Source organism: Poromitra crassiceps, assembly GCF_964638095.1.
Source record: "Poromitra crassiceps genome assembly, chromosome: 6".
NCBI lineage: Eukaryota > Metazoa > Chordata > Actinopteri > Beryciformes > Melamphaidae > Poromitra > Poromitra crassiceps.
Window position 1 is genome coordinate 41,987,757 of NC_139627.1, and position 15,476 is coordinate 42,003,232.

At 42.4% G+C, this 15,476-nt stretch overlaps 1 protein-coding gene across 1 annotated transcript; it reads right to left on the reverse strand.

Annotated features, from left to right (window-relative positions):
- Positions 1-12,277: 12,277 nt before the first annotated feature.
- sox21b (SRY-box transcription factor 21b) lies at positions 12,278-14,450 on the reverse strand. Its single transcript, XM_083638523.1, has 2 exons — positions 14,252-14,450; positions 12,278-14,111 (listed from the first exon to the last, which is right to left on the reverse strand). The coding sequence occupies exon 2, from the start codon at positions 14,092-14,094 to the stop codon at positions 13,351-13,353; it is 744 nt and encodes a 247-aa protein (XP_083494649.1). The 5' UTR covers positions 14,095-14,111; positions 14,252-14,450; the 3' UTR covers positions 12,278-13,350.
- Between the last annotated feature and the right edge of the window lie 1,026 nt (positions 14,451-15,476).

The following is a 15,476-nucleotide window of genomic DNA, read 5'->3' on the forward strand; positions in this document are numbered from 1 at the left end:
AGCACCAAGTGCACAGTATATGGCAAACCTATAATGCTCATTACATGCATTTAAATGACTCTCTCCTAATTACTAATCAGTGCCTTGTACCATTAGAGATGGAAATTAGAAATACAAAACAGACCCGTGGGCATCATTCACTCAGAATATATTAGAGTTTCCTTTTTACATGTCATGGACACCAGTGTTCATATTTTGAAAAAAATAACCTGCAACCCTCCAAACGTGTCCAAACATCTAATTCAAAGATGGAGATTTTGCTTTATTAGGCTACTTCTTCAGCCAAGATCTCCGGAGGGGCGAAACACTGAAGAAGAACAATCACGCTAGAATATAACAGGGTAATATATTTTTGTCTGAGTGGCTGCTGAAAACAAAACTATAGGCCTACTGTTTATTTTGCTATGCCCCAATCAGAATATTGGCTAGCTAGACCCTTCAGTGATTCTTCTTCTATGATTCCCGCCCACCTCTCTGGCAGCTTACCGATTTACATTTGAGCATAATGCAAGCATTAGAGGAGGCACACGGCAGCCCTGATAAGTTACAAAGTGCTCCGGGGGTAAACCTCGTAAGAGAGGGTTTGCAGTTATTTACAGCGCTCAAATCCTTCAAAAATGCATGTCTGGAGGATGAGATTGGTTTTTTGCAGTTGATGCTTTGCACACAAAGCAAACACAATGCATATGGAGGGGCGTTTAGCTGTAAATGACCAGATGACATTAATTCTAATTGACTGATCTCATCCCATGCTTAGGACCATGTGTGCATGATACTGCTCAGGACACAAGGGTCTTGTCAAAGGCGCATTGTTACACAAAACGCCAAAACACAAACACCAAGATCGGCTTGGAAAAAAAGAGCAACACAGAGAACTAAAAATTATTTCTAAATGCAATTTAATTTTCAATGAAGCACTACTTAAGTTGTATGGCATTTTCTATTCAGATATGTTTTGATTGTGCAATTCACATAATAAGAGTGCTCAAAAATTGCAAAGCCATTACAAAGGAGGTGAAAGGCAATGGAATTCCGTCTTATCAGAATTGCTTTCTGTACAGTTGTTCCATTTGAAATGCATTTAATTGCAAATAGAAAAGGAGGGAGAGAAAGCCAACAATGCGAGCGGCTGAAGCATTTTTCTCATCTGCTCTGAGTGAGCGTATTCAAATCTGAGCGGGCAGACAATGAGGGAAAGGAATCGTGCTCTGAATAGCCTCTCTCTCTCCCTTTCATTTCCCAGGCCAATCCAAGGCCTTCTTCTCCTCTGCTGTTAGGGGCGGGCTCTCCCACTCTCAACACACAAACTTCAGAACACGTCGGTCTGATAGCAACGGCAATAGCAAGACATGTCGCTAACTATTCAATCCTGTCACTTTGAGAGACCGGTGAGTGTGTTATAGTCCACGTTCTTTTGTTGCACAGACAATGTTTGTCTGTGACTACATTCACGACAAACTGGGAGGCCACGTTACTGTATGATGTGGCCCCTCTCTGGACTGTTCCCTCGCTGGTTTGACAAGGACACCTCGCCACACTGCTACCACCAGTGCCACGCTTTGCCAATGCCTTCCTGTTATAGCCGAGAGCTGACCCAGGCCACCTCTCGTCACTCTTCCCACCGAGGGGAGGAGGAGTGTGTGAGGTGGGGTATGGGGGGAAGGGTGGGGGGGGGGGGGGCGATCATGGGGCTCAAAGTGCTTGATGCCAGCACCTTTGGCGGGGAGAGAACACCCTCAACAGATATGCTGACAGTCTCATGGGAGCCAGGGGAGAAGTTGAAGGAAGAAAGTGCACCCTTCAAACTTTCCCGTGCAGCTAGGAATTCTATTTTTTCCCCAACAAAGATTTATACATATTTATACAAGCCCAAATACTGATAGGAAGGTGGTAGGGGGGGAAAAAATCTTGGAATTGCAGAGGTAAACTATATGTAAATGCCATAAAGTAATAGACTTGTAGTGCAAATCACACCATTTTATCTTTAATTTTGCTTTCGTACCCTCCCCGCTCCCCCTCCTCACCCCACCCCCATCCTCTTTCCTCTGGCTTAAAGGTGCATCAGAGATATGCATTTAAGCATATTCAGAACACGGGCCGTGAAATTAAATGTGTGGCAGAGTGAGAAAAATATACAGACGCTGGAGATGCCTTAAAAATAGTCATTTATGCAGATGGAGAGGACTGGAATCATTTGCAATGGGATGACCCTCTCTCCAAGCATTTCTCCCCTCACTGTTCTTCCCCCTAATCTCGCACTGTATCTTCATTTCTCATTGAACTCGCCAGTTTGCTGCTAAGCAGCCTTGTAGATAAGGCAGAGTGCTAAAAGGAGACGACAGAAGGAGCTCAGTGGGCCCGTTTCTATTGCACTTTCACCCAAGGCAATGGGCAGAATTTAACGGATTCCTTCCAACATATGTTTTTGCCAGATAAGTAAACAGTGTGTGTCGGAAATGGAGGGGAAAAAAAGCATTTGCAATTTAATGACATTACAGCTCCCAGCTTAGCCCGCCGTGCTGCGAGGCGAGGAGCAGAGAAAGGGAAGAGCGGAAGAATGGAACCGGGTGTCATCAATGTTTTTTTTTTCTTTTCCCTTTGCAAGAAGCAGCACTGAATTCTTCTTATTCTTTTCAAACCCCTTCCCTTCTCCGTCCCTTCCTGCTATTTTCTTCTCTTGCCCATAGTTTCCTCGCCTTTGTCCCAATGAAATTATCTATTATTTTATTCAGAAAACTTGCCATCATCCCACTGCCATTCTACCCTCTCCAACATCTGATTTTCCTAAGCTCAAACACATCTACCCCGGCTATGAGGACTCTCTCTCTCTCTCTCTCTCTCTCTCTCTGTCTCCAATCTCTCTTTCACCTATCTCTCTCAGTCTGTCTCTCTCTTTCTCCTATCTCCCTCCCTCCCTCCATCCCTCCCTCCATCCCTCCCTCCTTCCTCATCCTTCTTTGTCTGGCTTCATCAAAGTGCAATAGATGTTTTTGGCACAGTAAAGAGCAGTACGTCTCCATGTTGTTACAGTATGGCATGTTGTCACATCCAGACCCAACACGAGGACCAGAAGTGTCGGTGATGAGTTTGGAGAGAGAGACTAACTGGGGAGTCTATATTTCAGCGGCTGTAAACGATCCATCCATCCCCTGTGAAACTCAGTGATTTCCCCCCTTTTCTCCCTGCCGGCTGTCAGGCAGCTGCCTTATTATAGGAGTCTAATTGTGCAGGAAAGCAGATTATGAGAGTGGTAGGATGTACTCCTTGACCATGTGCTAATGTGATGACAAGTTTGGGGACCCTCGAAGCAAACGGCGTCGCACGCCAGGGCACTTTTGGCACTGGCTATAATCTCCCTTTGGTATTAACCCAGCAAACCGGCTTGTTTGAGTATGGATCAATCGCTCGCTCATTATATTTACAAGAAAGCTTTATATTCAAGGCGCTTTCCTGGTGTTGATCTCTCATTAACCATGCTATGTAAATGCACTGGCAATCCCTGTGTAAGGGATACGTCACCCCAGGGCCCAGGCTTGCAGAAGCACGTTAAGGAGGAGAAGGGGCAAGAAATTTGGGTCAGTTGCCTTCGCCAAAACTCGAATTTCAGGTTTCGCTTCGAGGCCCCCCCCCCCCCCCCCCCCCCCGCTCAGCTTTTTCTCTTTTAACGCGTTTTTGTTTGTTTGGTGATGTTATGTTTTAAATGTCAGCCCTGGAGCTGTCCAGCAATTGAAGAGGCACAGAAAAGCCCTGTCTCACTATCTCGTCCAAGTGTTCATGTTACCTCTGTAATCGCTGCTGGCTGCAATGTTACACACACTCCATTCACTCCTGCTCCTTTTGACCACCTTTGAGCAACATTGACTGTACAGGGAATGGGTTACACAGGGTCAAAGCGAGGTGATAATGTTATAGGCCAAAGAGAAATTCACGATTGACTGTCGGAGTGGTGATATATTGACAGAATTGTGAGCCGGCTGCTATTGAACTAACTGATTTGTTTGAGTAAGAACAGACCTGACACATCATGACACTGGATCCGGAAATGAATTAGCTGCCAACATGCATTGTGCATCAAATTAGGGTGAAAAGATTTGAACTTGTTTACTCGCGTCTCACATACAAACATCCAACTGTTCATGATACTGAGATATCTGTTTGCCTGACAAGACATCATGATGTATGTGGTATGAGAAATAGATGATTCTGCCATCTTCGGCGACACTGTGCACTGGCATGCTGAATGACGCAACAGGAAAAGGAACCTGACAGCACCAGGCATCGGCTCGGCATTTCTTTAGTGCCCTACATACATAAATCATCTCATTATTGCTCTGTGTCAACTATGTCTATCTATTTATTTTTGTACACCTGTCTGCCCTAATATCAAAGTGTAGAGACATGCTTTCAGACATACAAGTTAATTTGTGTCACTTATAAGAGTTTCTATGGCTGCCATCCCCTGTGAGGTCAATTTGATGCCACAATTCTCAATTTTCAATCCATTTTGAAAAGGTACTTCACAGGACAGCGTTCCACTTGACCCATTTCATATGATCACAATTAACAGTTAACATTAATTGTGACATTGTAACATTTGTGATTCACAAATGTTACAATGTTAACATATGATCACAAACAACTAGGGATGTCACAATATATCGTCCCACAATATATCGCGATATCAAAACGTGACAATATGTATCGTTGAGATGAAATCTCATATCGCGAGAAAAAAAGCTGAACATGGTGGCACTGATCTGCATCTGATTGCATGCTCGCTCTCCTTTTCATTGCTTTGTTTGAACAGACGAGGGACGTTACAGACACGGAGGGATGAAAATGGTGAAATTACTCAAATTAGTGTGGAGGATGCCCCCTCAACTTACAAATCGATCGCAAAAAAATATTGTTAAAATATCGTATCGTATCGTTATCGTGAACCCAATATCGTGTATCGTATCGTATCGTGAACCGAGTGTATCGTGACACCCCTACAAACAACTTGAATGAATGGGCAGTTTTAGACATTTCCATGGAGCTGTCACACTGGGCGACATGTAGCAAGCCTCTGCTCTCTGCACCTCTCATGCATCAACTTTTCTGCCGCTATCGGCAACTTATGGAGCGCTCGCTATATGCTGCGCAGAAATGGAGGCTGGATAGGAACATATCTGCTACAAATGTAATAAAAAGCAACGGTATTGAAATGGAGGAGCTCTCACGAACTCAAAAGAGAAGGAGAGAAGGAACGTCTGGCACTTCAGGATGTCATTTCTGACCTTGCAGTGTTTTTGTTAGCAGCACAATGCGAGTGCAAGGCCAGACTTTTGATTGCTTTCTGCGTTTCCTATTCTTTTACAGATCTATCTTTTTTTCTCCCCACATACAGTACATACTTGCAGACAAAGCCAGTACAAATACTTTGTTCGGGAGTAAGGACGTTTCAATGTAACCCATTTGTGACAACAAAGAACGTGGAAAATTACCACAACACCAAATGACTAGTGTAGCCATGATGATGTGGGTATGGGACGTCTGAAAGACCCTGTATGTGATGTCTGGAAGGACCATTCAGAATAGATTTGTTCTGAAGACCTTGACATTACTTCCCAATTAAGGTATGAAGTCATGCTCCTTAATCAGTATAACAAATGGCACGCGTTTCACCAGCCAAGCATGTTTCCACATTAAAGAAGTGTTCTGCTGAATGCTGAATGTGATAAGGTTCCCCTATGAATGACTGCTTTGCTGTCATCAAGGTATGCTACAGTCAGACTCTCTATGCAAAGTCATTATTACTGCGTCTATATGGTTGTTACACCGCATTACACCATGGCTGCGAAACTGGGTGAAGAAGAAAAAAACCCACACATGAGATCAGTGTCAACTCTATGGGACAAGCATCTATTTATGACACTAAACCTGGCACTTAAAGATTCAATAACATAAACTGCTATATTCACCTTTTGCAATGTGGACTGGAGGTTCTCACTGCATCTCTCGTGGACAGAAGCGATGCATACCGGGGCGACCCCCCCCCCATCCACCCACCCACCCACACACACCCACACACACACACACACACACACACACACACACACACACACACCCATCCACCCACCCACCCACACACCCACACACACACACACACACACACACACACACACACACACACACACACACACACACACACACACACACACACACACACACACACACACACACACACACACACACACACACACACACACACACACACACACACACACACACACACACACACAGCCAGAACCCAAGTTTCCATCCTTTCTCCAGCATCCGAACATTTCACCACATAGATTAGTTATGGAACAACATATCATTTGGCAATGATCTATTTCGCCAGTGTTGTTAATTACAACAAGTCTGCAGAATTTGAGTGCAAAACCACGATACCACAATGCAGGGAGTGAATCCCAACTCAAGCTACAGTGCACCGTAATCCTGTTAAAAAGCAATAAATAATGCTTGTGATTTAATGTTGGGCAATATCTCATTTGAATAAGTTCTTGGAAAATGGAGAGAGAGAGTGAAAATGGATAGCATTACATCTCACTCACTTCAAGTGTGCAGGAAGGAATCATTCCTTCTCATTAAAGGTGCAATCTTCGAGCCCCCCAGATCTTCGTTGTAATAACTAGGGAAAAATAATCTCTTTTATTGATAGGCACATGTAGCAGAGTATTTGCCAAGTGACAGGTACTTATCTTTTGCCTGTGTCCTGTGTTATAGAAAGATATAAGTCTTTGCGACTGCTCCTCGGGGCATCAGCTCTTCAACTTCATTATATTTCTACTTATGAGAGATATAGTTTTTCCTTGCAAACCTGAGAATTTAATACGAGAGCCGGCAATCTCTGCCAGCGGTCATTTGGAAATGGAACAAAAAATGTCATGTCAGTTTACAGAACGTTTTTTAAAGCTGCACCCTGACATTAGTCTAATTTATTGATGGATTCAGTTTCATATTTTGGATTAGTAACTTCATAATTTAAGTGACTAGTACCTAGCAGCCATATGATTCTGTTGAGAAAGTCTAATCTTGTCAAATGTTTAAATTGTCTCTTGTCACCCCACAACAGTTAACATTTCTTTCTGCTTGAATTTAATTTAGATGATATTCGTACTTGAAGATAGCATTCCCATATCAAATTGTATATTGTGAAACCAGTATTTCTGCCTCGTCTGATCTTGACTTGAGATTCTCCCCCTTCTTCTAATATTTTTTAACATCAACGCAGACTCATTAGTGCAGTACGTTCTTTTAGACAGCAGTGGGAGCTTTCGAGTCAGACAGCCTGAGGAGAGGTCTGTTTCTCACTCTGAACATTTCCCTCTGTTCAAAACTGACATGGGGACACTGCTCTCTCTCTCTCTCTCTCTCTCAACTAGATCTTTACCACAGCACATGCTGCTGACATACAGTAGTTTTAACTCATGTGTTGAGAAAGGCTGAAGCTGGCTATTCTGAGAGGAAGGTGGAAATCTCAGGCATCTCCCTCCATCAGATGTTCTTTTGCCAGTAGATTCCTAAGATGAGATCTGTGATGCGCAAAGTTGAATCAGATCTACCTGCAGTACCTGCAACACTGTATTCTCCCACCAAATACCAGCAGTATGTTTTCACACACGGAAGTATCAAAGTTCATAGTGTCGGCACATACGAATGAAGACGTGTAATAGAAGGTGTTTAAAAAATGATTAAAAACGAAAGCATTTTACTGATATGAGAAGTGCCTTAAAACTGTGATTCTCAACCTTTTTCATATAAGGACCGCAAATTTAGTCCACATTAGGGCCACGGACCCCTATTTAATGAGATTTTGTCACTCAGACCCAAATCTAATAATGCTTCTAGCTGTGGCCAGCATGGCCAGCAGCTCTGTAAGTCTCTCTGTTGGTTGGTTGGTTGGTTGGTTGGTTAGTTGGTTGGTCGGTTAGTTGGTTGGTTGGTATTTGGTTGGTTGGTTAGTTGGTTGGTTGGTTGGTTGATTGGTCGGTTGGTTAGTTAGTTGGTTGGTTAATGGGTTGGTTGGTTGGTTAGTTAGTTGGTTAGTTGGACGGTTGGTTGGATGGTTGGTTAGTTGGTTGGTTGGTTTGTTGGTCCACAAAAAATGTTGATTGGACCACAAAATCAATGTCAATGGAGTGGATGACATCACAATGAGTGGATGACATCACACTCTGACGGATATTGCATATCTGGCGCAGCTATTGCAAATTCACACTTGTTTATTGTTGGATATGATTTTGTCCAGAACTCAATGCCTGTCTGTATTAGAGAGATAACAGAGACACTGTGATGAAGTCATTTTTCTACATTCTAATTGTGTTATCTTCCTGTAAATGAAATAATGCTGACGTTTATCAATTAATCCGTTTGCTGGGGACCCCTGGAACACACTCAAGAAGACCTCTGGTGGCACCCGGACCCCCCGTTGAGGACCAGTGCCTTAAATCAATGACGTGATATGATATAGAGGCAGAGCAGTGAGGTTGTTGCTGGTAGACATGAGCTGTAGACACCGTCTCACCTGAGGATACCCTCAGCTACCCTACCACCCCCCCTAATTCAAGCACTCCATCTCTGAACCGGGGTCCATCTACTTATTGCATTATGTACTATTAGACAAACTGGGACCTATGGGGATGGACTGTACAATATTTCTCATCTCTCTTGGTGACCTTGGGCACAGCGACAGACATGTATGATTTTGAGGCTTCAATATGCTGCAATATAAGGTGTTGCAGAAAAGATGCGATGTGAGATAATTTTGGCATTTTCACCCTCCTGGGAGCTTTGAGAGAAGTAAGAAATACACCAGGCCTAGAGATGACAGCCTTCATCGACATTCTTGACCCATTCTGATGATGGAGATATTGCTTCAGGAGAGACATTTCACACTTTGATTTGCCTAAAAATGAGATGGAGAAGTCAGTGATCAGAGTTTTTGTGGTTCCTCACAGAGAAACCAGGCTATATCGCTCTCAGCGTACTGAAGCACATGCGCCCACACATACTATGACAACCAGGTGAGCATCCAGGAAACAGACTCCTGCAAACAAATAAAGGGAAATTCCCTCAAAGACACGATATTGATATATTATTCATGTCAGGGAAAAAATGCTAAATGTGATCCATCTCAAGCCATTGAAGCTCGGTGATAATCCACATGCTTGCGGGGCAGCCCAAGGCGAATTAGGGATGAGGAAACCATTGTATATCCCTCTGAGGTCAACATGGTTGAACCGGTGCTACATATGTATGTTAATTTGCCTAATCTCACTTCTACAAATGTCTTACAGGCATATAAAGGGTTTAACACTAAGACATCATCATATCAGGGCATCAGATGGGGGGAGTTCAGAAAACAGGAGGCAGCCATGGCTTTAAATCTGATGAATCGTATGTCTGTCAATATGAGACTTTTCTAAAGCGCAATACAGTGCATGTTGGTTGATTTTTCATTTCTCCAATTGAATATTAATGTATATTATTTCATGTTTACTTAAATATAAACTGAAATCCTTTATATACACCACAGCCTCTCTACACAAGTCCTATGAGATATTATAAGAGAATGACTGTTTGTACAATTCCATTCAATTTAAAATCACATGTTTTTTTTAAGCCGTCTCTGCATTTTGTATTACATCAAAAATAAATAAAGCTTTAATTAAGAGCAATTCATTGTTATCAATTCAGAAGTGTGCTGCCTGTTTCTGTTTCTGTGAATTAAATTGACAACATTACAGGATAAAGCAGTGTGGGACTGAAATTAATAAACCAACTGATTTTTTTTTTTAGCAGGACCAGACTTTATCTCTGACTGGGCGGAACTGTCTAACAAATATTTTACATTGTTACATGTCAAACTCCCACTAAATAGATATTTAACTCATCACTGACACTCTCCTTCTTACTCCCAATCCACAGATAAAGACAGCTTTCTTCCCATGAAAAGGTTTAGAACTGACTCTACTATAAGAAGTCAATTTTATTTTATTTTACCCTCCAATATCTATACAACCGACTTGAGCATCCAACTAAGCATATTTTTTCAATTGTTCATATTCTTCAATAGCTCAACAGTTTTTACATTAGAACCAGATTATCACCATGCACCCATACTCATCCATGACATTCATTCAACCATATAAAACATAATTCTCATTAGATAGTGGATAATAGCTGAGAGTCTATTTGGATTATAGTAATATTTAAACATGTCATTCCTCAATATAATGATGATTATAATGAAACTTTAGACCTGGAGACAATTTTGAGATAGGCACAAGGCCAACAACAGGCGAACATGATTGCACCCAAAGTTGATTTATGTATAGGTTATGGTTTGAACTGTGCACTTGGTCGAAAAGAATAATAAAAAAATAAATAATCCACTAATTATTTTCAAATAATGATTTGTTTGGGAGGCAGGTTTTCTATTCCTTGTTTTTCTGGCAATCTTGGAATCAAGACTGGAGAACATTTGATGAGAAAAAGTTTTCTCCCAGTTATTTGCATAGTCGCATCTCCACCTTTCCCATTCGGTCCCAGAAAGAAAAAAACAGCTATCTATTCAAAAGGCATTTAGTCCATTTCTTTCTTGGCCGGTAAACCTATTCATCAATTGTTCTGGCTTGTAGATTGCATTCTAATGCTAATCTAGCGTGTTAAATATCTTTTTGTTCGCCTTTCACCGTTTTGTCATTCAGTTTGTCCAGTTTTGGCCACCCATTTTATTTATTTATGCGCCTGCTTCTATTCATGCGCTCATGTATTTTTTATTATGTTGTTTCACTGTCATGCAGTGTCAACTCACTCTATTCAATGTGGGCTACTTGAAGGGCTTGGAGGGACAAAGCGTGTACACATTGCAGCGCTATTCACTCCGGCCAGCTGGATCGGCTGAAAAAAAAAACCTTGTGAAAAGAAATCCTCCACAATGGACACAGAAGAAGTGCACAATGCTAACAGTTTTCCAAATACCACTGATTGCTTTCATCACAATGAGGGAAAGCAGACGCTTTTGCTGAGCTCCACTTCAACAAACAACACTCCCACAAAACCTCCCAACCCACGTTTTGTTCCCAGACAAAACCTCCTCGACCGTCTAAACGCTCCCATGGAAGAGGGGGAAAAAGTTCTTTCAGCCTTCTTCCCCTTTTCCTCAAGTAAAAATATAATAAAGGGCCAAAGAAAGAGAGGGAAATGGCCAGTGAACTGGTAATTGCAAGTTCTTTTTACCAACTTGACGACCTTTCATGTGTTTCAATCAGGCTGTAGGCTACTGGCTGCTCTTTCATGATACCTGATCATAAGAAAAAAAAAGAAAAAAAAAGATTGTCAGAAACTTGCGACCCTCTGAGATATATTTTCAGGTTGCACAAAAAAGCCCAACAAATTCTTGCTGTATAGGCCTATAGCCTATAAGAAATAAACTAAACGTTATGCAGCGACTTTGACAGGTTAAATGTTAAATTTCCTTTCTTTCTACACTGAAACATAAGGTCAGATTCGCGTTATTTCAGGGCAGGGCAGGAAGTTCCGTGGAGAGAAGTGATCGGGGTGTTACAAAGGAGAATCCATAGTGGTGAAAGGGTTTAATTAACCGTGACGGAGATAATTATCCCTGGACTGTCCAAATTAGTTTTGCATAATCGCTCTGATCCTTATGAATTAATCTCTTAATGTAATCTAGGAGTGACCGTTTGCTTAAGTAACATATCTTAATATATTACACGTTATAATATGAATATAAATTATGTGCCCTACACACACACACGCGCACGCGTATGAGCGCGCACACGCACGCCCCCAGCACAGGTGATCAGCACGTTCTTCAGAGCCCTATATTCAGAGGGTGTCCAATTTAATTTATATTAAATGTAATTTGTTTTCCTCCAGACTTGGAGAGGGATCCTGAGCTCAGGTTATAGCCTCAAAGACATGCTTGTTCTGCAGCCTAAAAGCAGCTCTTTATGGGAAAAGAAAGCTCGAAAGAGACCCACTCAGTTTTATCTTCCTTCCTATTCACGATTAAAATTGTGATAAATAAGGTTTTGGCTCCTGATTACAATGGGTTGATTTAGATTTCCCCGGTAATGCCATTCACAGCGCGGACAAAAGCGGCCTTTGCAGGATACCTTACACTTCACCTGGACTGACCACAACCAGGAAAAGAAAAGATAACAATCTTGTTCATCTCATCAAGAACAGTACTGCGCGATTCCCTTCCGTTTAATCCGCATACGCTTTATTGTAGTCCTTTGCTCAACAAGTGAACAGAGCAAGTTTGAAGTACATAACGGTGGTAAAAGAAAAACACAAAACATACAAATTCCATAAGAGTTAGTTAAAAACGCTTTTCTGTTGCACATGATACGGGGTGGGGGGGGGGGGGGTCAAGAGAGCCTCTTATAATAAACTCCTAGAATAAACTTCGGCCTATAGCCGGAACTTGTTATTGATGGGGAAAGAAAGCGACTCGTGAATCAAAACCGAGAGTTGTAATGCACTGAAATTGAATATCACCTTCCAAATAAATTACATCCTCTATTTTGTGTGCAAATGTTACTGAACTATAGGTTTGTCCTCTTGAAATTGTCCGGGTCACCATAATGATTCCACTAAACAATAAATATTACAGACATCTATAAAACGGTTTAAAAACTCAAAATATACACCGGATTTCTAGTGAAATAGTAAGTTCCAGGCCCTATATCTATGATGGCAAATTAACTAGAGTCATTTATCTGTACACATTTACAGTCATTAAAGAGGGGAATGGACTATGACATCCTCCATGATCAACCCATTAGGCGTATAGGCTAACCATACACAACTTATCTGAGAGAAAATGCATGGGGTCCTGTGTGGCTGATATGGCTGTGCATATTCATTATGGACATTGCTACCAGGCTGCTTCCAACAGGTTAGTGAAGCAGGTGCAACTTGCAAAACGATAGAATTGGTACCTTGCAACTGAGTATTCACATTGACAAGGGCTTTATGGTCTGATACCCTTATTTCCTTTGAAATGTGTGCATTTCTGCCATCCTCCAGTTCTTTTGCTCTGGGTTCTGAGAGGTCATGGCTGGATAATAATAGATTAGAGAGTTCTCTAAATAAGCATTACCTTAGATAAAGGCATTAATCAATATACATACACATGTGATATCTGAGACGACGAGCACTTCATCACATGTAGGGTACAAGTTTGTGCATGCATAATAAAACTCTTGCATGAATATCTTTTTTTTTTGACATTTCAATTTCTCTGAAGTCCAAAACGGGGCCTATGATCTATCATAACGCCGCAGCATATGCAGAGTAGGGTTCAAGTTGAGGTTTTCCCATCCCAGGCAGCAGGATGTAGGCTAAGGGCGGCTGGAGTCCTGCTGAGGGCCAGCCCGTACAGTTACAAGGGATCATGTAGCCTGGGTTTCCCGGGGAGGGGTGCGAGTGAGTGTGGCCGTGCGTCCCGCCACCGACACCGCCAGTCCCGGAGAAAGCCGTGGCGCCTCCCGGGTACCCCAACGGAGACGCGTACGAAAACGAAGGCGGAGAGAGCTCTGCCATCTTGGAGCCCAGGTCGAAAAACGAATAGGGGTTCGCGGACATGGAGGGGTTGAAGAAGACCCGGGCAGCCGCGGCCGCTGCAGCCGCCGCAGCCTTGTCGGGGTGGCAGAGCAGGGACTCGGAAAGCGCCACGCCGGATAGCCCGCTCACTTTGAGCGCGTCGTGCTCTCCAAGGTTGTAGGGCACCGGGAAAGAAAACTTGTCTTTTTTCATCAGAGTCTTGGGCTTCCGCCTCGGTCTGTATTTATAGTCGGGGTGCTCCTTCATGTGCATGGCTCTTAGCCGTTTCGCCTCGTCGATAAATGGCCTCTTTTCTGACTCGGTGAGAAGTTTCCACTCCGCTCCCAATCTCTTGCTGATCTCGGAGTTGTGCATTTTCGGGTTCTCCTGAGCCATTTTTCTGCGCTGGGCTCTGGACCAAACCATGAAAGCATTCATTGGGCGTTTAACGTGATCCATTGGTTTAGACATGTTGGCACAAAGTTATGCTGAAGAAAAAAAATATAGCACAGGCAATTAAGTATAATAACTTGCATAATAAATTCCATGCAGCACTCCACCATAAAGTTAAACTATTCAGCTCATCTAAAGATTCGCAGCAGTTGGATTTAATGATAAGGCTACTTACTTAAGATTATTTCTTCATCCCACCGATGATATCTTCAGGAAAATACAAGTGGCAGCGTCCTTATGAGTGCAAAACTTATGTTTTCTGATTCATGGTGGCATCCATCAGTGATATGCCTGGCTATATAGCGAAGAGCAGAGGGGAAAAAGCGCTCTTGTTTTGCTCCTGTCGCCTGAGACTGTTAACCGCCACTCAGCACCAGCATTTACGCAAGTGGATGAGAACTCCCGGCTGCCCCATGTGAAATACAGGATTGTGTGTGGCAGGTAGTGAAAGTGCCGCTGACGCATGCGCAGTCGGGTTGAACACGCAGACGAGCGCTCCTTTAATCCCACCCTGAGATCCAGGGGGAACAGCATCCCATATTCTATATATATATCTCCATCGGATGCTGATGCTGGAGTGCTTTAACTCCGTGCTTATTTTTCCACACACACAAATAGAATCTTATTGTTTTTATAATTAGCCTACTAATAATTCACTTGCTACCAGGTATTAAACAAATAATTAGTTTATTCAACAGAGGTAATCAACGTATCTTTGATGCTATAGTCAAATTAGTGATGATAGCAGCATATAGCCCTGTTCCTGCAGGTGTGGCAGTTTTGTGCAGTGGCTCGACAGGTGCATGTCGTCAGAGCTATAGGTTTCAACTTGCATTTAACAGCCTATTAGCCCGCATGTTATATGCTGGACTGGAAAAGGATGTTGTCTCTCTCATGCAAAACGTTTGTCTCTCACTCTCTCTCTCTCTTTCCTCCATATTACAGTTTAATTTAGGTCTATATATTATGCTACTTAATCGTATGATAACGCAGCATTCACATCTTTCATCATCACTTGTGTCTCTGAGTCTTCTCTTCCGGTGGTACTGGCAATGCAAATATATAGGCCTAAATGCAGAACTGTATAAAGAATGTCTTCTTTAATTTTTCTGATATTGTGCATTTGTCATAAATATAGCTACACGTAAATGTTGAGGAGGGTTGAATTGTTTAATCGCGCTTGGTGAAATTAATTATTTTCCTGAAACCCCCTTTTCACTTTCACTTCAAAGGACTTTCCCAAGGGCAGCGAATCGACAAGTGAAATTAGATTGTCGAATATTCAGCTAAGCAATTACAGTTATCTGAGGGACTTGTTGAAGAGTAAATTGTATGTTTAAGTGGTTTGTTCCCGCACCTTCTCGGTACATAATTATATAGGCATATAGCCTATAATAATA

What these genes read in the sequence shown, in the direction of transcription:
- sox21b (XM_083638523.1), bottom strand. Translation starts at nt 14,094, where the DNA reads ATGTCTAAACCAATGGATCACGTTAAACGCCCAATGAATGCTTTCATG.